This window comes from Scyliorhinus canicula, chromosome 3, assembly GCF_902713615.1.
Source record: "Scyliorhinus canicula chromosome 3, sScyCan1.1, whole genome shotgun sequence".
Lineage (NCBI taxonomy): Eukaryota > Metazoa > Chordata > Chondrichthyes > Carcharhiniformes > Scyliorhinidae > Scyliorhinus > Scyliorhinus canicula.
This window is the reverse complement of record NC_052148.1, coordinates 183,103,949-183,129,808: the sequence shown is the minus strand read 5'-3', so window position 1 is coordinate 183,129,808 and position 25,860 is coordinate 183,103,949. Positions and strand designations below refer to the sequence as shown.

The 25,860-nt window shown below is 44.9% G+C and overlaps 1 protein-coding gene across 18 annotated transcripts in view; it reads left to right on the top strand.

Moving 5' to 3' along the window:
* ndst3 (N-deacetylase/N-sulfotransferase (heparan glucosaminyl) 3) overlaps positions 1-25,860 on the top strand; it is a 1,441,915-nt gene that overhangs the window by 1,181,288 nt on the left and 234,767 nt on the right. For all 18 annotated transcript variants that reach the window (XM_038791879.1, XM_038791880.1, XM_038791871.1 and 15 more), the window contains 2 exons: positions 13,989-14,076; positions 24,900-25,054. In XM_038791879.1, coding sequence (XP_038647807.1) covers positions 13,989-14,076; positions 24,900-25,054 — 243 coding nt within the window. The remainder of the gene's footprint in view (positions 1-13,988; positions 14,077-24,899; positions 25,055-25,860) is intronic.

The following is a 25,860-nucleotide window of genomic DNA, read 5'->3' as shown; positions in this document are numbered from 1 at the left end:
AGAAACTTATAAAATTCTAACAGGATTAAACAGGTAGATTCAGAATGTCCTGGTGGTGGGGGAGTCCAGAACTAGGGGTCATAGTTTGAGGATAAGGGGTAAACAATTTAGGGCTGAGGTGAGGAGAAATTTGTTCACCCAGAGAGTGGTGAATCTGCGGAATTCACTACCACAAAAACTAGTTGAAGTGAACACACAGTGTATTTTCAAGCTAGAATTAGATATAACCCTTGGGGCTAAAGAGATCAGGGATATAAGGGGGAAGGCGTGATCAGGGTATTGAACCTGACAATAGCATGATAATGAATCGGGGAGCAGGTTCGAGAGGCCGAATGGCTACTCCTCCTTCTATTTTCTATGTATGTCTATGTAATCCCTGCTCAGAGGACAGACAGTCTCATCATCCCAGCAATCAATCTACTGGACTCCCATGGCAAGGCTAGTATATCATTCCTTAGTTGCCGGAATGTGGCGACTAGGGGCTTTTCACAGTAACTTCATTTGAAGCCTACTTGTGATAGTAAGCGATTTTCGTTTCGCTTCATTAGTTGAGGAGACTATTACTCTAACACAGTACTCCAGTCTCACCATAATTTTATATGACTGCAGTTAAAATTTCTCCATTCTTTTACTCCAATCCTTTTGTAATAAAGACTAACATACCACTTGCTTTCCAAATTTCTTGGTGTACTTGCATGTTAACGTGCTGTGATGCATGTACAAGAACACCAAATCTCTCTGTACACAAATATCATATCATAGAATTTACAATGCAGAAGGAGGCTATTCGGCCCATCGAGTCTGCACTGGCTCTTGGAAAGAGCACCCTACCCAAGGTCAACACCTCCACCCTATCCCCATAACCCAGTAACCCCACCCAACACTAAGGGCAATTTTGGACACTAAGGGCAATTTATCATGGCCAATCCACCTAACCTGCACATCTTTGGACTGTGGGAGGAAACTGGAGCACCCAGAGGAAACCCACGCACACACGGGGAGGATGTGCAGACTCCACACAGACAGTGACGCAAGCCGGAATCGAACCTGGGACCCTGGAGCTGTGAAGCAACTGTGCTATCCACAATGCTATCCTGTTGCCCAAATATTTCCCAGTCCTTTCACAATTTAAAAAATATCCATTTTCGGATTGAGTTTCGGAGCCATGAGGTTTTGTTGCAGCTGTACAAAACTCTGGTGCGGCCGCATTTGGAGTATTGCGTGCAGTTCTGATTGCATTATAGGAATCATTAGAAAGGGTGCAGAGGAGATTTACCATGGTGTTGCCTGGTATGGAGGGAAGATCTTATAAGGAAAGGCTGTGGGACTTGAGGCTGTTTTCGTTCGAGAGAAGGTTAAGAGATGACTTAATAGAGGCATACAAGATGCTCAGAGGATTAGATAGGGTGGACAGTGAGAGCCTTTTTGCTCGGATGGTGATGGCTAGCACAAGGGGACAGAGCTTTAAATTGAGGGGAGATAAATATAGGACAGATTTCAGAGGTAGGTTCTTTACTCGGAGAGTAGTAAGGGCGTGGAATGCCCTGCCTGCAACAGTAGTGGATTTGCCAATATTAAGGACATTTAAATGGTCATTGGATAAACATATGGATGATAATGGAATAGTGTAGATGGGCCCAGCGATAGGTGGAGATAGATAAAGATGCCGAGGACAGAAGACAAAAGAAATGTAATTGGGGGTGATCAAGGCTAAGAAGGGTGCTGATAATGTCACACAAAGAGATTAGAATGTGTGAATGGCAAAACAAAGGTGAGCAGTATGTTAAAGGACAACTAGGAACAGATGGCCCAAGTGGTGTGGAGGAGAGTGGCGGGACAATGGTGAGGGGAAAACAGATCAATGGAAGAAATGAAAATAAATTGACAGAAATAAAAATGGGCTGAAGGTGGAGGAGAGAGTTCACAGTCTGAAGTTGTTGAACTCAATGTTTAGTCCGGAAAGTTGTAACATGCCTAATTGGAAGATGAGGTGCTGTTCCTCCAGTTTGCATTGGGCTTCACTGGAGCATTGGAGCAGACCAAGGATGGACATATGAACTTGAGAGCAGGATGGTGGGTTGAAAGTGCAAGCGACAGGAAGGTCTGGGTCCTGCTTGCGAACAGACTGCAAAATTTATTGCGTTCCTCAGAGCTAAGTTTGGAAATGAAGGAATGGCTGTGGGATTGGGTAGCAGGGATGTGAGGTGGAGATCACGCACCCTCAGCCTCCCTCTGATTAAGTCCAGAGCAGGAAGGCTTCAGATAGCCACCTCAATGGAGACCAATTGAGGTCCTTGAGTTGCTACCTAAGGCCTCATCCTGCCACTGCTGCAATCCCACTCGTGGCAGTCGACAAGCTTGCCATCCAGAAAGACGGTGCAGAAAAGCTTATTGGGTCTGCCTGCAGCCTTCTTTGGACGTTCTCTCATTCTCAGGCACCCAGTGCCCCATCAAGGCCCTGCAAGGCTCCACCCCCATCCTTGGTGCATCCATTTGCATAGGCTTCCATGCAATACCAGCACTGTACTCGGGGGCACTGCCAGTACCGGTGAACTATCAGCTTTTGATTGACTGGCAGTTCTTGGGGGCAGAATATCTGCCCCAGATATGGTTGTGCAGCAATTATAGACCTGGGTGAACCAGGATCCCCGGTGCCAGAGTTTTGACATACAATAAGGAATTTTATTCAGTTGAGACTCCAAGAGATTGGGTCAATGGAGGTGCCACCAGATTTTGTCACGGAGATTGGGATACCTGTTGTCCATGTGATTTCTGTCAATTATGGGCTTCATGCTAATACTGTCCATCATGGGATCCAGAGGTATTTCAAATGCTTCAGATTCGATTTCAGGGCCACAACATGAGAAACAGAAATGCAACAGATAGTAGCCATACACAAGCAATAACCAGTTATAATAATATGCTAGGAATTGGCACACTTGATGCCACCATCTTTCAAGATGTCAGCATATTTGGTCCCTACCGCCAGTTTCTTCCAATACTTGTACATTACAATTGAAAGGATGCAGGGCCAGGCTAACTAAGCAGCTTGACGCAGAACTGCAAACTGTAACATGTCCAGCTCAAGACGTAACTGCTATGATACAAGAGCCTATCAACTGAGGCTACGTTTTAAGGATTTACAAATCATCCACTTGCACTGTAGGAAAATGTGGTTCTAGAAGAACTGGAGGTGCACACGCTCAAATTTCTCCACACACCTGCATTCACATACATGCATACTAACACACAGGTCCATACAGTCATACACATATGCACACACACGTATACACATACATGCAAAACAGTAGTGTCACGTGAGTGTGCCTTTAAGAAAGGTTTAGTTTCTTATCATGTGACTTGTAGCAAATTTGCCTGTGGCTGTCAGGTGAGAGGGATTTGTTTTAAGTTTCAGTTTCATTTTGACTGCTTTGGACTGCAGAAGGAGAACAGAGTGTTTTCCCTGTTTTTCATTTTAAAAGCTCTTCCAGTAAAAAGCCCATTGGTTGTGGCTAACTGCTGTGGTAACTTTAAAGATAGGGATGTTTTCCAGAAGGATTTCGAATCTGCTGATTGGAACTGGATTAGGATTTCAGAAAAAGGACCAGTCCCATTCAAGTGAGAATACAGTGTGCTGGGCCACGCCCTTGAAAAAGGTGTTTGGTTTAATTGGATTTTGTTGTTGAATTGGAACAGCAAAGGGGAAATTCATTGAGTGTTATATACATAGACTACTTAAAGCTGCGTTGTGTCTTTATGCTTGTCATTGATCAACATTCTTGCAGTATTTATGGTCACTACGTTCTTAGAATAAGCCACGTTTTGATGAAAATGTATAGGAAGTCTGATGAATCACACCTGCAGCGAAGGCTTTTATGCTCATCCTAGCCAAATTCAATATTAAGGTTGTAGGTCAGGTGAACTTCATAATACACTTTTGTCCTGTGAGAGTACCTTTAAGAAATTGGTGTTTATAAATGGGTGTGTATATAAATATCTGTAGTGAGAGTACCTTTAAGAAGTGGGTGTTTATTACTGCAGTGATGTCCGAGAGTGGGTGGAGCTGGGCAGTCTGTCAGCTTTTTACTTTCGCTTTAGGCTTTTTGCTGCAGGGTGGGTTTGGTTTCATTTTAATGTTGGAGAAGCTGCAATCACAGCAGGATGTGTGTGGATCTCTGCAAGCTTATGAATGTCCATTTGCTGATTTCAACGTGGTAACTGTTCTCAGTAGTGAAGGTAAACCTGAGGTGCTTCTGTTAAAGGTTTTGTTTTAAGTCTTATGGATGTAAAACGGAAAGCTCAAGGATTACTTAGTGTTGTATTCTTTGGGGGTTGTATTTGAATTGATGGTTGCTAAGATGTTCATTGTGCGTTTTAAAAATGTTAACTTGAGTTCATAGAATAAACATTGTTTTGCTTTAAAAAATACTTTTCCATTTCTGCTGTACCACACCTGTAGAATGGGCCGCGTGCTCCCCATACCACAATCTATTAAAAGTTGTGGGTCAGGTAAACTCCATGATACACTTTGGGGTTCGCTAAATCCTGGCCCATAACACTTGAGAGTTTCCAAGCTCTGGCCCATAACAATATCCACGGCATTTTCTTTATGGGAATGTTTGATATTTGTTATCTGGAGGAATGTATGGGAGATGCATAAAAGGTCTGTGGATGATGGCGTATTCGTGATAGAAAAGGGGAAGATATAAACATTAATAAGGTGACCAGAAATCGTTCAACAGAAGCAGCATTTATGTAGCACCTTTAACAGTGCAAAACATCCAAAGTGCTTCACAAAAGCAATATCAAACAAAATTTGACACCGAAAGACAGAGCAGTAAATACAACTAAACATTTACTGAAAAAGGTGTGTTTTAAGGAGCATCTTAAATGAAGAGAAAGAAATTGAGAATTGGAGAGGTTCAGGGAGGGAATTCCAGAGTTTAGGGTCAAGGCAGCATGTTGCCAATTATGGAGGGATTAATATAGGGGCACACAGGATTCCAGGGTTGGGGGAGTACAGAGATTTTGAAGGCTTGTAGGGCTGTGGGGCAGAGATAGGGAGCAATGAGACAATGGAGGGATCTGAAAACAAGGATAAGCAATTTAGAGTTGAGGCATTGTGGGCCTAATGCCAATGTAGGTCAACAAACACAGAGGTGATGAGTGAACAGGACTTGGTATGAGCTAGGTTGCTGGCTGCAGAGGTTTGGATGAACACGGGTTTATGTAAGGTGGAAGTTGGGAGGCTTGCCAGATAAGTATTGGAACTGTCAAGTCTTGAGGCAAAACGGGTTATTGTGTTTAAGTTTCAAGTACAGATGTGCTGAAACAGGATTGGAGTTGGACAGTGTTGTGGAGATGAAAGTCTTGGTGATGGAGCTGGTAAGTGTTCAGAAACTCTTTTCACGATCAAATGCAACACCAAGTTTGCAAACAGTCTGGCTCAGCCGGTGACAGCTGAGAATGGCTTTGTCTTCCAAATATTTAGTTTGGAGCAGTTTTCTCTTATCCAATACTGGATGTCAGGCAAGCAGTGTGACAAATCAGAGACAGTGGAGTGGTCAATAGAGGGGATGATGAGTGTTGTCAGCATACATACGGAACCTACAGTGTTTGAGCTGTCTGTCTCTTTAAGATCATACAGTCACGATACATAACATATTGGCGACAAGGTGGATCAGGTGAATGGCACAGCCTACCTGTGAGTACCCAATTTAATTCCAGTTTGGAAAAGTGGGATAACTCACCTGAGTGCCTGTTTAAAAGAGAGCTGGCGAGGTAGTGTCAGACCCTGAGGGACAGAGACGTAATGAACCTGGTGTAGCGGCTGAGTCAAGAGATTCGGAAAGATATGGAAAATTAAAATGAAGAGAGATTAGCCTTCGGGAGCAAGAGAAGTAAAACTTGAACTACAGAGAAACTGAAAAAAAGGACAGGAGTGAAGTAAAAAGAAGATATACCCAGCTAGAAGAGAGCTGTGGTCCATATTTAAGAGAAAAAGAAATATAAGGCAGAGATTTCTGCAGTTAAACAAGTTCACAGGCTAAAAAGACAAAAAAGGGAAGAACAGCCTCAGGGAGCTATTGCAGGTGACCTGACCTGAACAGAGCCTACAGGGGGTTTGGGGAGAGAGACTTCCAGCAGAGAAGTACTGGAGTTTGGGGGAGCAAAGATGACCCCAACATGTTTGAAAGAAAACAAGCTTAAAAAGTTTTTTTTTAATGGCCTTTGAGGGGCACATGCTGGCTCTCCCAGTGAAATTATCAAAACGATTGATATTAGAACAAGGAGAGATAAACAGACTATCCAGCCAACCAGAAAAAAAGGGACAACTCTGGAAATCATCGTTGAAGTCTTCTAATGGATAAAATAGTTAACGGTCTAAAACGTACCAAAAAAGGAGGAGCTGTAGTTTCCCGCCCAAACTCCAAAAGCGTGGGAAAAGCACAGACATAGAGAAACAGCAGCTGTGTCAATTTAAAAAGAAAGTTGACAGTCTTAAAGCAGTAATGCATTTTAAGTTGGACAACATTTAATGCAACAACTACAAGAAAGATCAATGGACACAGGACAGGAAAATCATAGAAGAATGCAGATAGAGGGCAACTCTAAAAGAGGGCTCCGTAAGCAATCCAAGACCTCAAAGAAGGCAATGGAGGCCTCAAGGAAGAGGAAATGCTGGAGCTCAAAGGAATAAACCCTCAAGAAAGAGGAAATGCTAGAATCAGAGTAGGCAGTGAAATTGCTCCAGAAGGAGGGCGCCATTGGGCCCCAGAAAGAGGGAACTGAAGGACCTTGAATGACTAAATGAAGAAGAGCTGAAGGCAAGCAAGACACAATTGCATCAATTTGTACTGTAATGCGAAGCTCCTTGAAAGTTTTAGCAATAAATTGCAAGCAAATGATAAAGCTGTAATAAGTTAGGAAATAACACAAGCCACAGCAGAAGTAGTAGTAAGATGAAAAAAAAGAGTTGGATAAACTTCACCAAGAACTACAGCAAGTAGAAAATTAAGTAAAAGTTTGTGGCCCTAATCAAAACTAAGGAAACAGCAAATGGTGAAGGAACCGGAGTTGAATATGAAGGGATGGTGCAGGCGGGAGGGATTCAGATTTCTGGATAACTGGGGCTCTTTCTGGGGAAGGTGGGACCTCTATAGACAGGATGGTCTACATCTGAACCTAAGGGGCACCAATATCCTGGGGGGGAGATTTGTTAGTACTCTTTGGGGGGGTTTAAACTAATTCAGCAGGGGCATGGGAACCTGGATAGTAGTTTTGGGGTGCGAGAGATTGAGAGTAGAGAGGTCAGGAGCACAGATTTGACTTCGCAGGAGGGCGGCAGTGTTCAGGTCGGTGGTTTGAAGTGTGTCTATTTCAATGCCAGGAGTATACGAAATAAGGTAGGGGAACTGGCAGCATGGGTTGGTACCTGGGACTTCGATGTTGTGGCCATTTCAGAGACATGGATAGAGCAGGGACAGGAATGGTTGTTGCAGGTTCCGGGGTTTAGGTGCTTTAGTAAAGTCAGAGAAGGGGGCAAAAGAGGGGGAGGTGTGGCGCTGCTAGTCAAGGACAGTATTACGGTGGCAGAAAGGATGCAAGATGGGGACTCTTCTTCCGAGGTAGTATGGGCTGAAGTTAGAAACAGGAAAGGAGAGGTCACCCTGTTAGGAGTTTTTTATAGGCCACCTAATAGTTCTAGAGATGTCGAGGAAAGGATGGCGAAGATGATTCTGGAAAAGAGCGAAAGTAACAGGGTAATTGTTATGGGAGACTTTAACTTTCCTAATATTGACTGGAAAAGATATAGTTCGAGTACATTGGATGGGTCGTTCTTTGTACAATGTGTGCAGGAGGGTTTTCTGACACAATATGTTGACAGGCCAACAAGAGGTGAGGCCACTTTGGATTTGGTTTTGGGTAATGAACCAGGCCAGGTGTTAGATCTGGAGGTAAGTGAACACTTTGGAGACAGTGACCACAATTCGGTGACCTTTACATTAGTGATGGAAAGGGATACGTATACCCCGCAGGGCAAGAGTTATAGCTGGGGGAAGGGCAATTATGATGCCATTAGACATGACTTAGGATGTATAAGTTGGAGAAATAGGCTGCAAGGGTTGGGCACACTGGATATGTGGAGCTTGTTCAAGGAAAAGCTATTGCGTGTTCTTGATCAGTACGTACCAGTCAGACAGGGAGGAAAGGGTAGAGCGAGGGAACCATGGTTTACCAAAGAAGTGGAATCTCTTGTTAAGAGGAAAAAGGAGGCCTATGTGAAGATGAGGCATGAAGTTTCAGTTGGGGCGCTTGATAGTTACAGGGAAGCGAGGAAGGATCCAAAGAGAGAGCTAAGACGAGCAAGGAGGGGACATGAGAAGTCTTTGGCAGGTAGGATCAAGGAAAACCCAAAAGCTTTCTATAGGTATGTCAGGAATAAAAGAATGACTAGGGTAAGAGTAGGGCCAGTCAAGGACAGTGGTGGGAAGTTGTGTGTGGAGGCTGAGGAGATAAGCGAGATACTAAATGAATACTTTTTGTCAGTATTCACTCAGGAAAAAGATAATATTGTGGAGGAGAATGCTGAGACCCAGGCTATTAGAATAGATGGCATTGAGGTGCGTAGGGAAGAAGTATTGGCAATTCTGGACAAGGTGAAAATAGATAAGTCCCCGGGGCCTGATGGGATTTATCCTAGGATTCTCTGGGAAGCCAGGGAAGAGATTGCTGAGCCTTTGGCTTTGATTTTTAGGTCATCATTGGCTACAGGAATAGTGCCAGAGGACTGGAGGATAGCAAATGTGGTCCCTTTGTTCAAGAAGGGGAGTAGAGATAACCCCGGTAACTATAGGCCAGTGAGCCTCACGTCTGTGGTGGGTAAAGTCTTGGAGAGGATTATAAAAGATATGATTTATAATCATCTAGATAGGAATAATATGATTAGGGATAGTCAGCATGGTTTTGTGAAGGGTAGGTCATGCCTCACAAATCTTATCGAGTTCTTTGAGAAGGTGACGGAACAGGTGGACGAGGGTAGAGCAGTTGATGTGGTGTATATGGATTTCAGTAAAGCGTTTGATAAGGTTCCCCACGGTCGGCTATTGCAGAAAATACAGAGGCTGGGGATTGAGGGTGATTTAGAGATGTGGATCAGAAATTGGCTAGTTGAAAGAAGACAGAGAGTGGTGGTTGATGGGAAATGTTCAGAATGGAGTTCAGTTACGAGTGGCGTACCACAAGGATCTGTTCTGGGGCCGTTGCTGTTTGTCATTTTTATAAATGACCTAGAGGAGGGAGCAGAAGGATGGGTAAGTAAATTTGCAGACGACGCTAAAGTCGGTGGAGTTGTAGACAGTGCGGAAGGATGTTGCAGGTTACAGAGGGTCATAGATAAGCTGCAGAGCTGGGCTGAGAGGTGGCAAATGGAGTTTAATGTGGAGAAGTGTGAGGTGATTCACTTTGGAAAGAATAACAGGAATGCGGAATATTTGGCTAATGGTAAAATTCTTGGTAGTGTGGATGAGCAGAGGGATCTCGGTGTCCAGGTACATAGATCCCTGAAAGTTGCCTCCCAGGTTGATAGGGTTGTGAAGAAGGCCTATGGTGTGCTGGCCTTTATTGGTAGAGGGATTGAGTTCCGGAGCCATGAGGTCATGTTGCAGTTGTACAAAACTCTAGTACGGCCACATTTGGAGTATTGTGTACAGTTCTGGTCGCCTCATTATAGGAAGGACGTGGAAGCTTTGGAACGGGTGCAGAGAAGATTTACCAGGATGTTGCCTGGTATGGAGGGAAAATCTTATGAGGAAAGGCTGATGGACTTGAGGTTGTTTTCGTTAGAGAGAAGAAGGTTAAGAGGTGACCTAATAGAGACATACAAAATGATCAGAGGGTTAGATAGGGTGGACAGCGAGAGCCTTCTCCCGCGGATGGAGGTGGCTATCACGAGGGGACATAGCCTTAAATTGAGGGGCAATAGATATAGGACAGAGGTCAGAGGTGGGTTTTTTACGCAAAGAGTGGTGAGGCCGTGGAATGCCCTACCTGCAACAGTAGTGAACTCGCCAACATTGAGGGCATTTAAAAGTTTATTGGATAAGCATATGGATGATAAGGGCATAGTGTAGGTTAGATGGCCTTTAGTTTTTTTTTCCATGTCGGTGCAACATTGAGGGCCGAAGGGCCTGTACTGCGCTGTATCGTTCTATGTTCTATGTTCTATGTGAATAAAACGTGAAAAGAGTGAAGAGAAAAAGCACAAATGGAACTCAACAACAGTGGCTATAGCATGGAAATCGAAGAGAGAAGGAAATCCCTTGTAACAGATGCTATTAGTTTTGTGATGGGTGTGAGAACTATTAGTCAGAGTGAAACGCATCAAAGATTTCTCCATGGCACTTATGTAGGGCATCTTGTATCATCTACTGCAAGAGTCACCATACTGTTGAAGCACAAATCAGAGTAGAGGTATCATTTACCAGAACCATTGTTGGAAATTCCCCACTTGAATGATTGAATTACCAGTTGTGTGGAATACACAAATGAACTTGAGAAATTGGCATTCTGCAGAGAGGCAGGAGCTATTTGAGGGTGCTGAGGAGGACTTGGCAATAGACAAATCCAAAGAGAGAACACAACTGTTGGAACAAGTTCGTAATTCAGGAGAATTGTTCAATAAATATAACAAGAAGAAGGAAGAAAGGATTAATGTAGAAGTAGAGTGTGTTTCAACTACAACAGAAGGGACATGTCAGGTCCCTGAAAACATACAAAGCATGAGAATGCAGAGATCACTATCAAGTGTTGTTGGAAAGGACTGAGGGTTTCAATTTGGAAGAAACTCAGAAATGGATAAACTGAATGGACTGCAAAAGCAGATGCATTAAATAAAGAACTGCTCAGGTCCAAGCAGAAGGTTGGTTGATGCTGGAGATGAAAGAAAGAGATTGGATAATGAAGCCTCCAGTTGAAGGAAATTGTGCAGAGAGAACCAGGCAAAACAGCAATTCAGGCAGAGAAGGAAACTGAGATAACATGCCAGAACAAGATTGCTGAAATGGTCACACTAATAGAAAAGCACAAGAACTAATATAATATGATCGATGGAAAAGAAGCCAAAAAGGAATGCTTTGAAAGAGAAGGAACTTTACACAACCAAAATACCAGAAACAGAGTACTACAACCATTCCTTCACATGTGACAGACCGACTTGTGTGTATAATATATATTTAGAATGTGGGTTTGAGTGAATCAATTTTGAAGATTGACGAAAAAAAGTTCAAGGAGGAGGGTTGTAGTGTTTATGTTGTCTGTCTCTTTAAGACGGTACAGCCAAAAAGGGTCACCTGATTTGAGGGATCAATGGGAACCAAGAGTGAGTGATCACCCCGGTGGGTGGAGTCCTCTCTTGGGCACAATACATAACAAAACCTAGGGCGTGATTGAATGGCCTTGATGCGCCTGACTCGGTTTCGTGATGAGGCCGTTAAATCTCCCGAGAGGCTGCTCGGAATGCCTCGTGAGATCTAACGAAATCTCGCAGAACATCACGATCTAGATCTTGCCCTTGCTAGCCGAGATCCAGATTAATATATTTAAGTGAGCCTTTAGACTCATTAAAATATATCGGTATCCGATACTCCCGAAAACCGGGAACGAACGCCCGTGCCTAGGAGACCTCACCATGGTGCCTTTTGTACTGTCCACACAAACATTGATTTTGCCAGGCATCGTGGCACTTGGGGTGTCTCCCAGGCCATCAGATACCCCTGGGTGATCAGGCTCTGGACAGTATGGTACCCTGGCACTCCCACTGACTGCCAAGCACATTGGCACTGCCAGCCTGGCAGGGTCACCTGGGTACCCTGGTAGTGACACCCAAGCTGGTCAGATGGCACTGCCAGGCTGACAGTGCCAAGGTACCTGCTTCCAGGTCGACCGTGTCAAGGATTGGGCCTGGTGCGCCCTGCCCTTATGAGATGGGGTTGGGGAAGTTCAAGGACTCCCCAAGAGGTAAGTCACTTTGAGACATATTTTTCTGGCTCTTGTACAGTGGGTTACTCAAAAAAGTGGCAAAGGAAGTATGATTTTGCTGGAATAATTGGTGTTCCGCTTTTTGTACATTTGCGACACATTGAGACAATGGAGTCCCTTTATGGTTTTTATATGAATATTTATTGATCAATGAAGGCAATGTGGCCTGCAAATAAATTGTAATATATGACTACTAACGGGATACTAATTAAAATTGTTGTTGCTTTGGAACAATATTTTTACTGGCTGGCGTGGGGAGGGCCACATGGTGGAGCCATGTAAAATATGTTGGGTGCCTAGGCCACTACCTTTTTACCCACATGAAAGGTGTTGCACAATATTAGGTGGTGGGGGGATGGGGGGGGGGGGGTCAGGTGCCCACTTCAAATACATGAATAGGGCGGGAACAGAGGGATAGGGACCCCGGAAGTGTAGAAGGTTGTCATTTAGACAGGCATCATCACCAGTGCAGGCTTGGAGGGCCGAAGGGTCTGTTCCTACTCTGTACTGTTCTTTGTTCTTTTTTGCCCGAGCCCTTGCCTCCACTGCCATAAAATGGTGGGCAGTGGCAGGCATGTCGGAGTGCAGAGGCTGTTATTGAAATGGCTTTTTTGAAAAGGCGGGAACGAAGAGGAACCCGCTGACAGTGTGCTAACGCTGCGGGACAAGTTATTTTACATTGGTCTGTTCAGGACTTGCATTCTCGCCCCCCCTCCCACTCCACCTGCACCGTGAAATCCAGCCCCATGACTTGCTTAATGTATCTTTCAACTGCTGTGTCTGTCTCATGAACCCAACAGCAGGCTACAATTATCCTTGGTATAGATGTGACCTGAAGAGCTACTGACAGAGATGTGTCTGTAATGGGGGTGGTTGTGCAACGTGCAACATGTGACATAACTCTGTGATGGCTTCCTTCCGAAAGTGAAGCTTCTGCAAGTGCTGCTCCTCAGATACGTGCAAGAACATATCCAGCTGCATACACTTGTATGAGCATACCAGCCTCCCATGCATCTCGAGTGAAGCATCATCAGCCAGGCACCCCTCCAATATTCTTCCTATTCTTCCAACAAGAGAAGGTAGTTGACAATGGAAAAATCACTGCGCTGTTTGAGGAGCTAATCTCCACATCAATAGAAGACAATCAGCAAATGGTGCAAAGGCTGCAGCAAAAATAACTGAAATGTAAACTGCACCTCTTCACATTGGATTTTGATCATTTAAACACTCAACTTCATTTCTACGGCACCTTGCAACCATGGATACAAGCGTGAAATGGGCGTGAATATAAAGCAGTGCAACTGAGGGAGAAGTGATAGAAAATAGGATATGTGGCATCATCACGACAATACATCCTCATTTGCGTGCATTTCCCCAGAAATGGACAGGCGCTTCTACTGACTGCAGGAAATAATATGTGATGAAGAAGCAATGTTATAAGATCAGTATCCCATTTTCCACTGCTGCCCACCTGATTGATGCCACAAAGTCAAGTGATGGGCAACTGAAAATCTAGGCTCTCCATTCCTGTAGATGTACAGGTTACATCAAACCACTGAAGTATATTCTTTCTATAATCAGCTCTTCCCTCTGCTCAGCGTAAATCTAAGTTTTGCTTTTAGCTATCGGGTAGACCTAATCAATCAACTGGAACAAAGAAATGCCATTTAATAATTTTTTTAAATCTCAAGCGGTCAAAATCAACGTTTGGGCTGTTTTATTTCACAAGCTATTTATTTTAATGACTACTCAAATTAAATACAAAAATTGTGGTGTCATGTAACTTTCATTAAACCAAACTAAAAATATAAATTGTATTTCCTTAGTCTTTCAGCCATTAGTAAAAGCATAAAATGTATGTGGCTGTTACTTTTAGTACAATGTTCAAATATATTATATCAAAGGACCATATCCTGCAGCAATCATGATGCAATTTGCTTTTTTTTTAGGCATTACTTGAAACTCAAAACCTCTTGCGAACCCAGGTGCCCAATTTTACCTTCAACCTCGGATATTCTGGAAAATTCTACCACACAGGTGAGAATGTAGACCAAAGAGCAATTCAATTCTGATTTTATCACAGCGTTAAGATGTCCTTGTCTCCAGGCGAAATATCGTACCATGTACTACACCGGGCTTCTGAGGAAAATAAAATAAAACAAATATTGATTAAATCGATAAAGGAATGGACACCAGGCCATGGCTGGAGAGATTATGAGAGGTGAATGAAAATTGTTGATAACGGTCAGGTCCGAGAGAGTTTTGAAAAATGGACAGAGAAATGGAGCAACCGAGCGAATTTGAAAGCCATTCCTGAAGAAAGTGCAGAAACAGCTATCACAATTAAATTAAAGGATAGCTATGTGGTCAGGAGTTCAGTGGATAGGGGTTTGAGGTGAGATGGGGAGGGGAGTTTTTTTGTGGGGAAAGGTTAAGAACATAAGAACTAGGAGGAGGAGTAGGCCATCTGGCCCCTCGAGCCTGCTCCGCCATTCAATTAGATCATGGCTGATCTTTTGTGGACTCAGCTCCACTTTCCGGCCCGAACACCATAACCCTTAATCCCTTTATTCTTCAAAAAACTATCTATCTTTACCTTAAAAACATGTAATGAAGGAGCCTCAACTGCTTCACTGGGCAAGGAATTCCATAGATTCACAACCCTTTGGGTGAAGAAGTTCCTCCTAACTTCTAAACAGAGTTCCTCCTAAACAGAGTTCAACCCTGGTATCAGGGTTAGAATGGGGGAAAGGCCGGAGTGATACGGACAGGGTTGGGGCAAAAAGGAAGCCCAGCAGCTGAGACCAATGCCCCCAAATTAAGGTTAGCTAGTGCTCTGGGGGAAGGTTCAAATTAATCTGAAAAGGGAATGAACACCAGGATGAAATATAGCACAGAAACAAGGTGCACAGAGGACATAAATACCACCGGAATGATAAATAATTCAGAAATAGAGAGAGATGAAAGAGAGAGCAAATGTGAGGCAGTCTACGATGTGTTTGTGAGCATGCTTGCAAATACATGGAGTTGAATTCTCCACCGTCAGGATTCTCCAGTTTGACGGCAGCTCAGGGGTTTCCCAATGGCATGGGGCTGCCCAACATTGGGAAACCCCATTGACCAGCCTACGGGATGCAGAAACCCGCCCATGAACTGCAGGCATAAGTCACCACAGTATGATGTCGTGGCAATGGTGGAAACATGGAGGAATGAAATTGTAATATTCCTGACTGTAAAGTATTTAGGAAAGAAAGAGCAGGAAAAATAAGAGGGAGGGTGGCAGTATTGTCCTGTAATAATAATAATCTTTATTGTCACAAGTAGGCTTACATTAACACTGCAATGAAGTTACTGTGAAAATCCCCTAGTTGCCACATTCCAGCACCTGTTCGGATACACAGATGGAGAATTCAGACTGTCCAATTCACCTAATAGCACGTCTTTCGGGACTTGTGAGGGAAACTAGAGCACCCGGAGGAAACCCATGCAGACACGGGGAGAATGTGCAGACCACACATAGACAGTGACCAAGCCAGGAATCCAACCTGGGACCCTGGCGCATTGAAGCAACAGTGCTATCTACTGTGCTGCCATACTGTATATAGAGGGATAATGAAGGTTCAAAGACAGATTATAGTTAATTAGAATAATATAATTACTACAATGCAGAAGGAGGCCATTCAGCCTATCGAGTCTGTACTGACCCTTTGAAAGAGCACCCTAACCAGTCCCACTCCACCACCTGTCCCCGTAACCCCATCTAACCTGCACATCTTTGGAAGCTAAGAGGAAAATTAGCATGGCCAATCCACTTAACTTGCAAATCTTTGAACAGTTGGAAGAAACCGAAGTACTGGGAGAAAACCCGCGCAGACACAGAACATGCAAATTGCCCAAGGTTGGATTTGAACCTGGGTCCCTGGCACTGTGAGGCAGCAATGCTAACCATTGTGCTACAGTGCCACCAGAGAACCTATTAAGCTATTGGGTGTATGCTATATGTCATCAAATAGTGGGAAGGAAATGGAGAAGAAGAGGTAGAGAAGCAAATTCAGGCAAATTGTAGAAAAATTTGAGAATTATAGGGCAGTAATACCACGGGACGTCAATTATTTCAATATTCGGCTTCCGGCGGGGGAAGTAGAGGGTGGAGGAGCTCCTTGGGGGGGAACAACGCTGCGTCTCGCTCCTCGCCGAGAACTTGCAACCAAGCGCGCAAATTCATCCGTTTGGGACCCCCGCAACAAGAGAGTGGGGAAGAAGAAGAACCCGGACTCCAAAGCTCATTAAAGTGGGAGACCTGGGCGCTCGGGAGCAGTGCAGCGTAACGGTAGGTTCGCCGCAACAAAAAGAACTCGACAGACTGGAGCATTTTCCCCCTCTGCCAGGGGAGAACTGGAACTGGAAGGCAGCCTTTGCCGAGGCGCTGAGGGAACATCAGCAGGAAAACAAGGCAGAGGCCAGAGCAGACATAGAGGCCACAGTGCAGGCAGCAATGGCCAAGGCCCTGGCGGAGGTGCAGCTCACCCTGGGCAGAGCAGAGGAGAAACTGGAAGCGCTAGAGGCGACCATTAAGGAGCTGGAAAAAGCCGCGACCGACATGAGTGACCGGATCATGGCCCTGGAGAAGGAGGTGGCGAGACTGGGCACAATGCAGGAGAGCCTGAAGGGCAGAGTGGATGATCAGGGAAACCGCTTACCAGAGGGGATCGAGGGTAGAAACCCCACAGCCTACGTGGCCGAGATGCTGGGCAACTTAGTGGGGAGGAAAACTTTCCCCAAACCCATCAGAAGTGGACAGAGCACAGCGATTGCTGCGCCCGAAGCCCAAGGCAGGGGACCACGCGAGGGCATTTATAGCTAAACTGCACCGGTACCAAGACAGGGAAACAATCCTGCGCTGGACCAGGCAAAACAGATCCTGTAAATGGGAAGGACACTTCATTAGAGTTTATGAGGACATTGGGCAGACCTATCCAGGAGACGGGCTGAATTCAATAGAGCGAAAGCAGCTCTTCACAAGAATGACGTGTATTTTGGTATGCTGTGCCCAGCAAAACTCTGTGTCGCATGCCAAGAAAGAGAGTACTTCTTCACAGCCCCCGCCGAAGCAAACTATTTTGTCAAGGATCATGGGCTGGAAAACCAACAGCAAGGGTAGAAATAAGGGGCCCCTGGTGAGGGGCAACAATGCGCCGATGGGGGGGGTGAGGAAACGCCAGGCCCCCCCGCCCCCACCCCGCCACGGCAAGTGCACCCTGAACAAAAAGCAAACCACTACCCGAGGGACCGATTCAGGAGGGGGACCAGGCCCCAGCACGAGGGAACGAGAGCAAGCGGGAGGAGTGCAGGGTAGGATGGGGGAAGAGCGTGCAGAAAACCACAGCGGTCAGGTAAGGGAGAAGCGAGACAGTAACTCCCGAGAAGGGGGGCCACCGCATTAGCAGGAAAGCTAACGCCGGGGACATGCAACAAAACAGGGCCGCAGCGTGCCCCCAACAGGGGAGTAGGTGCCAGGCAGGGGTGGGGGGAACCACTCAACAGAGGTGGGAGAGCAAATGGGGATAGGAACAGGGGAAAGGGACAAAGGAGGGGTATACGGGAGAGGGAGGAAAAAGGGGGGGAAGGGAGGGACTGTTGGGGGGGGGAGAGACACAGGGAGGGAGGGACCGAGAGTGGGGGACACAGGGAAGGAGGGGCAAACAAGGCTAGAAAGGGAATAGCAATAGAGCTACAAAGTGCCACAAACAAGGGCTCGGAACAAGGAATCGCTGCAAGCATCCACCCAGTACGGTCTCTGGGCGAAGGGAGACCCCAGAGTGCAGGGAACTACCCGCGTGGTGGATGCACAGTGGGCGGCCATGGCGGGTGCCCCCGGGACAAAGGGAAACCCCGGAGCGCAGGGACCCGACCGCATGGAGAGAGCAGCGACAGCGGCCATCCTGGACGGCTCCCTAATAAAGGGAAACCCTGGAGGGCAGGGGCGCGTCCACCAGGTAAGTATGGTTAATCCCACAGGAGCGAGGGGGCAGAAGCCCCCCACCAGGATAATCACCTGGAACGTAAGGGGACTTAACGGCCCAGTGAAGAGATCCAGAGTCTTCATCCACCTAAGAAGGAGGAGGGCACGGGAAATGATAACAAACTTGGCATCTACAGGAACAGAGAGCAAGGAGAATCCAGGCGAAAGATGGGACAAACGGCTGAAGCGGAGGTAAGTGCAAGACGACAACGGCAGCGAAACCCGTCAGGGAGAAGCAAGTGACAACACCAAAAGCAGACCCATTCGAGTATTGCCCTCTGTAATTGTTTCTCCGGCACCCAAATGTATATCTACCTCCCCAGTCTCTAGCCCCCCCCCCCCTCCCAAAAAACATTATTTCAATATAGACTTAAAAGGTAACAGTGTCAGGGGTGAAGTGTGTGGGGGAATTCCTGAAATGTGTTCAAGCAAACATTTTTGATCAGGATGTTTCCAGCCCAATTAGGAAGGAAACGGTGCTGGAAGGAATGAAGTGGGACAAGTGAAGCACATTTCACTGGGAGTGCATTTGACTAACGGTAATCACAATGTCATCAGGCTTAAAATAGTGGTGAAAAAGGAAAATACACAATCAAGTGTTAAACTATTTAATTGGAGGGCTAATTTCACTGATTTGGAAAGGAATCTGGCCCAGGTCGATTGCAAGTAAAAATCGGTGGACAAAATAGAAATTTCAAAATGGGAGGGCTTCACAGAGGAGGTGGTTCGGGTACACCGTAGAAATTAGGTGAAAGGAAGGATATCCACAGTTCGAGCTCACTGAATGACTAAGTGCATAGAGGATAAAATGAGACAGTTGTAAAGAGAGTAATGCTATCAAGAACCAAGCTAAATATAGAAAGTACAGAGGAGCTCTAAAAAAGGGAAGAAGAGGGACAAATGGAAAGTATGAGAACAGATAATGGCTAACATAAAAGTGAACCCAAAAGTCTTTTGTAAACCCATAAATAGTAAAATGGTAGTCAAAGGAATTTCTTTGTGAATTTGGAGCCTATTTGGGACTTAAAGGAAATCATCTTGTGGATCTGAAGGGCATAACTGGAATCCTAAATGAAAACTTTGCATCTGTCTTCATTAGAGAAGAGGATACTACTAATGTAGCAGTAATGAGGGAAACAGTTGTGATATTGGTTTGGATAAAAATTGACAAAGAGGAAACACCTAAGTGCTCAAAGTGGAAAAGGCCATTTCGCCCAGAAAGGATGTACCCAGATAATTGAAGAAACTAATGGTTAAAATTGCAGAGGCTCTGGCCATGATCTGCAAAGATGTGCTTGGTGGTTTCAGAGGACTGGAAGATTGCCACTGTTGCAGTTCTGTTTAAAAATAAAGGTGGTCATTGATAAACCTGACCACGACAGATCAGTCCACACAACATCAATGGTGGGAAACTAATCAGCTAATTGTCACTTAGATAAGCATGCATTAGTCAATCATGTCCAGCATTTATTTGTTAAAAGTGAATTCATGGTTGACTGACTTGATTGAGTATTTTGTTGAAGAGACAGAGAGCATTGATGAAGCTAGTGAGGTTCAGATTGTGAAAATGGACTTTCAAAAGGTATTTGTTAATGTACCATATCATGGACGTGTTAGCAAAATTAAAGGTCATGGGATAAAAAGGGCAATGACGTCAAGGATACAAAATTGGCTGAGGGGCAGAGAGCAGAGAATGGTTGTTTTTCAGACTGGAGGGAAGTATGTCATGGTGTCCCACTGGGGTCAGTATTAAGACCACTGCTTGTTTTGTTATGTATTAATTACTGGTCTTGGATATGCAGGAAGAATGAGAACAAGTCATATAAATTAAACGGAACAGTTTAAAAGGTGTTCAGGAACAGAGAGGCCTAGGTGGATTTTTGAAGGTGGCATAACAATTTGAGAGTTGAACAGAAGTTTAAACAACTGAGGGCAACATGGTGGCGCAGTGGTTAGCACTGCTACCTCATGACGCCGAGGTCCCAGGTTCGAGCCCGGCTCTGGGTCACTGTCCATGTGGAGTTTGCACATTCTCCCCGTGTTTGCGTGGGTTTCACCCCCACAACCCAAAGATGTGCAGGCTAGGCGGATCGGCCACACTAAATTGCCCCTTAATTGGAAAAAATGAATTGGGTACTCTAAACTTTAAAAAAAACTTTATACAACTCCGGTTACGCCTCAATTATATTCAACTCTGAGCACTATATTTGGAGGGATGAGGAAGATGTTAGGAATCCTTGAAGAGTGCTCAGAAGAGATTTGCTGGCATGGAACCAGGGATGAGGGATCCAGGCACGCGAAGAGACCGGAAAAACTTGCATTGTTCTCCTGAGAGCAGAAATGGAGGCGATTTGATAGAGTTGTTCAAAATCATTAAGGATTGTGATGGAACAAGTGAAGAGAAACTGGAAGAAGGGTCAGTAACCAGGGAATGAAAGATGATTTCTGAAAGAAACAGAGGCAATACAAAATAATTTTTTTTTGTACAGAGAGCCTGTGGTTAGGAGTGCACTACTTGAAAGGGTGATGGCTTCAGGTTTTATACAGATAATTGGATAAATGTGTGAAAAGAAAAAGAAATAGAGCAAAGGGAGAAGAGCAGTAGAGTGGGATTAATTGAATAACTCTGACAAACAGCTGGGATAGACACAATAGACTGAATTGCTTCCTACGTTGTGTGAAAATTGAGCTAGCTTGATAAAAGTATCAGAAATGAAGCAAAATGTAATTGACCAAGATTCTCTCCTTAACATATTACAAGTGTACCTTCTGGTTTACAAGAACAAAACCTTTTGTTTTCGATGGGTGTCTTGCACACTGCCTGAAAAGACAGTGAGACACCCACATTTACTCATAGAAGGAAAGCCTGTCATGTCTTCTGTTCATCAGGCAGTTAAGAGGACGACAGAGCGTTTTCCTCCCAACTGAAGACCAAGGGATACAAAGTGCCACAAGCCAAGAGGTTCAAACCAGATCAGATTGGCAAGAGCTGGCAGCTCTTGTACCTAGCAGCATCACGGAAGAGGCCATGGTAACTGCTGGAATAGTACTCCCTGGAGTCCTAGGATTGTAAAGCGAACCAGGAAAAAGCTAAGTGATTTGGGGGGATTTTGAGCAGTGGGGGGGGGGAAGAAGATGGGTTTCAGCAGCCATCCCGTGTCTATGCCATCGTTCATGCACAGATTATTGCAGATCCAGGGACCACACAACTCTCCAGTTGACAAGCAGCCAGCACAGCTTTATCAGTCATGCAGGCCGCATGTCAGCAGGCCCGCCTGGGTCTGGGAAGATTGCAGTGGAGGTGGAAAAAGACCTTTATGTATTTATACATTTATGTATTTGTTAATTGGCCACTTAATAATAATAACCTTTTATGTCACAAGTATGAAGTTACTGTGAAAAGCCCCTAGTCGCCACCTTCTGGTGCCTGTCTGGTAAGCTGGTACGGGAATTGAACCCGCGCTGCTGGCCTTGTTCTGCATCACGAACCACTTAGGGTCTGAAATGGTGGTGGGGCGGGAACATAGACCACGGGTCTTCTCACCTGGAATTTACTTCTGATGGTGGCGGGAAGGCATTAGGTATCGGCCCTGATGCTGACCCACCAAATTTTCAGGCCCTTCGAGGCATACAAAATGATCAGAGGGTTAGATAGGGTGGACAGCGAGAGCCTTCTCCCGCGGATGGGGGTGGCTAGCACGAGGGGACATAGCCTTAAATTGAGGGGTAATAGATATAGGACAGAGGTCAGAGGTGGGTTTTTTACGCAAAGAGTGGTGAGGCCGTGGAATGCCCTACCTGCAACAGTAGTGAACATGCCAACATTGAGGGCATTTAAAAATTTATTGGATAAGCATATGGATGATAAGGGCATAGTGTAGGTTAGATGGCCTTTAGTTTTTTTTTCCATGTCGGTGCAACATCGAGGGCCGAAGGGCCTGTACTGCGCTGTATCGTTCTATGTTCTATGTTCTATGTCCTGTCTCCTTCCTCGCCTCCTGCAGGGGCAGACGACTCTGACCCAAATTTTGCCAGTGTTAGCTATTGCTGATTCAAAACAATTTCACAACGAAAACAGTGAACTGTCTGAACATGTTTAAACCTGATTGACAGAACTTAATTCTTCTTGGGCTTCAGGTGGCTCACACAACCAGCAATGAAATTATTATTGTAGAAAGACGAGCAGTACTTGAACATATGTGATATTAATATATAAAACAGACATGACATTGAGGACAGGTGGAGGTGCGACCTTAAGAACTTCAGGAATACACGATTGTCTCTTTTCATCAATATTCAAAGCCATTTTTCTTTAGCATCACAATATGATGTTAATCATTTAATTGACCCAATTTCATGAAACTTTGACCCATATTCTCGATTCCATAGCCAACAGAAAAAAACTCTTGTATCCACCCTGTCGAGCCTTTTCAGAATCTGTTTTTTCAATGAGATCACCTCTTGTTCTTCTAGAGCCCAGAGAATATAGACCGAACCTATTCAGCCAGGCTTCTTCCCAAAAATTGGCATGTCACATATTCTTGGAGATTTCATGCCAGATGGAAAGAGCACCTGTTGTATTGCTGGCAGAGGTATACAAATCGCAAAGTAGTGTAGGATGGTTGCATCTATCCTACATTCCGTCATTTATCACCTACTCATATAATTATATGCCTCTATTAAGCAGGTGCAGTTGGCAAGACCAAATCAAGGCAGAAATGGATGTTTACAGAAAAGCTGCTGAAGATAATCTTGTTTTTCCAGCTGCCTGGTGATTTCTCAAAATTGCCCACAGCCCTCTGCCAATTTCCAGTGCTATTTCACTCTGAATCGTCACTGACATTGCTCATTACCCATGGAAAGACTTGTATTCAGAGAGAATTCAGGAAAATATATCCAAAACTTGCAAAGTGGGCTTTCCACTGGGGAATTTCACTTCACAGGATGTATATAGAAGGTGAAGAGGTGCAACTGGTGGCAATACACGATGCCAAATAAATGAAGCAACAACAAAGGGGAGCCAAACCGTGCTAAAAGGGTATATTGACTGAGATGAACTTATCTAATTCTTTCTCATGAGCTGTATAAATGTAGGCTAGGTAAATAGCCCACAGTGGGTGACACAGACTGCAGCAGAGAAAATAATCAGATCTCTAATATTTTACGCTGCTAGCTCATTTCAGGGAGCCACAGGGGAGTTTTGCCAAATTAGCAAGTTCACTTTATATTCACCAGTTTCTTCTTTCCCATTGGTCCCAGGCAGATAATAAAAAGGGCAATGATTTATATTCAGACTCGTGGATTCCCCAGGAATGTGAGGCTGTTGATTGCATGTATGTGACATTCCATGTTTCAAATGTAAATCTCCATATTTCTATCAACTGAATCTTTATTTCTCTAAATGTGCAGGTCTTTTGTTGCCATGGACACGGCTTCTTGCATGTAAATTTACAATAACTGGGAACTCACATAATGGTTGGGAGCCTCCGTTCTCCCAGCGGGGAAGGGGAGAAGGAGTAATAGCCCGGAGGTTCCCCAGAAGACCACCGGCTGATCATGACGGCCGTATCTTCTGATCCCATCGATGCCGCAACTCTTCCCCCCCCCCCCCCCCTTTCCCCCACCACCAGGTTTCCTGGTGGCATGGGGTGGATTCAATGGGAAATCCCGTTGACAGCAGAGGGACCAGAATATTCCACTGCCGGCCAACAGAGGGCTGCCTCCCGCCGGCAAAAAAACACACAGGCCAGAGAATCTCGACTCACGTCTCAAATATTGTGTGCAGTTTTGGCATCCATTGACAAGCAGCGGGAATAGGGAATCCTGCCACCAGTGAATGGCGCACCACAAAGAAACGTGTGGCGGGGGGATAAGGAAATCCCGCCTAAGACCCTATTCAAGACTATTCGGTCTTGGCAAGGTGGACGTGGAAAGGGTGTTTACTTTTGTGGGTGAATCCAGAACTAGGGGAAACGGTTGTAAAATTAGGGGTTGCCCTTTATAGGACGGAAATTAGTTGAAATCCTTTCTCTCAGATGATTGTGTGACTTTGAAACTCTCTGCCACACGAGGCAGTGGAGGTGTGGACACTAAATATTTTTAAGGCGGAGGTAGATAGATTCTTGTTAGTCAAGAGAATCAAAGGTTATCTGAGGGGCAGATGGCAATACACAACTTGAAACACAAACCGATCCGCCATGAGCAAATGAAGGGCCGAACGGCCTGCCTGTGTTCCACTTTCTGTTTAAGTGCAAGGTGTGCAACGGGACCCCTTGGAAGTCCCCATGCAAAACTGCATGGGAATTGTCGAGGACATTTCAAGTTCAGGTGGGCAATTACCCTGCACCTGGAAACATCAGAAGCTCCAATTTAAATCAGAGACCTTGGATGCTTTCAGCTCTCTTCAAAGAATAGTTACCCAGGAGAGGTTCGAAGGATTAAAACCACTTTTAACTCCTGAATAACTAGGATACTGATACCCCCAGCCCTCGACTAGATACCGCTAAATACCTTCCCTACATCCTAACTATCAGGCCCGGGTTGGAATGCCCAGTGAGAAATGTGTAATTCCTGGTCTGTGTAAATAAAAAGGTGCGAAGAGGCAACCTGACTATGATTTTCACTCCGCAAAAAATTGAGAAGAATACTTTGTCAGTCCAGCTTTATTTCAAGAACAGGATCAAAGAGCACAATGGCTGCTGCATGACAAAGGTTACCTTTCCCATGTGCTTTTTTTAACTCCACTTTAATACTGGACGAGCATCTTATGTTTTTTTCTCATAATTCCAGAAACTGTTCAGGTCCAATTATCATGACCTGAATTTGTTTTGTTTTACAGGGACACTTGCAGAGGATGAAGGTGATGATCTGCTGCTAAAGTACGTAAATGAATTCTGGTGGTTCCCCCACATGTGGAGTCACATGCAACCTCATCTCTTCTACAATGAGTCAGTGCTGGCTGAGCAAATGATTCTCAACAAGGAGTTTGCATTAGTAAGTACGAATTGGTTTGACAGTATTATTAAGAAACTAACTTGAAGAGGATTACAAAAGACTATAGTTAATGGTATTCTTAAAGATGCATTTCATTATGGATAAAGTGTCTGAAACATTACACACCTCTTCTTTACATAAATGCAAATGTCAGTGTTAGAATTCAAGCAAAGCAAATATATAAATATGTATAGGCATAAAACTCTTCTCCAAAAGACTTTAACTCATTCATCCTCCAAAACTCATGTAAACATATTTTGTTTCCCGTTCTGGGTGGCACGGTGGCCCAGTGGTTAGCACTCTAGCCTCAAGCACAAAGGATCGGGTTCAATTCCGCCCCTTGGGTAACTGTCTCTGTGAAGTTTGTACTATTTCCCCATGTGGGTTTCCTCCGGTTTCCTCCTACAATCCAAAGATGTGCAGATCAGACGGACTGGCTATGCCAAATTGCCCCTTAGTGTGCAAAAGGATAGGTGGGGTTACTGGGTTACAGAGATAGGGTGGGGTGTGGGCCTAGATAGGGTGCTCCTTCAGAGGGCCAGTGCAGACTCGATGGGCCGAATGGCTGCCTCCTGCACTGTAGGGATTCCATTCTACCTTCTCAACCTTGCCCCTCGCCTGAGGTGTGGTGACCCTCAGGTTAAATCACCACCAGTTAGCTCTCTCTCAAAAAAGGGGAGAGCCGCCTATGATACTCTGGGACTGTGGTGACATGTCATTTCCCTAAGTAAGGAGACCAAATCTGCACACTAGATGTAGTCTAACTAAGGCACTGTTTAGTTTCAGCAGCACATACCTAACTACGC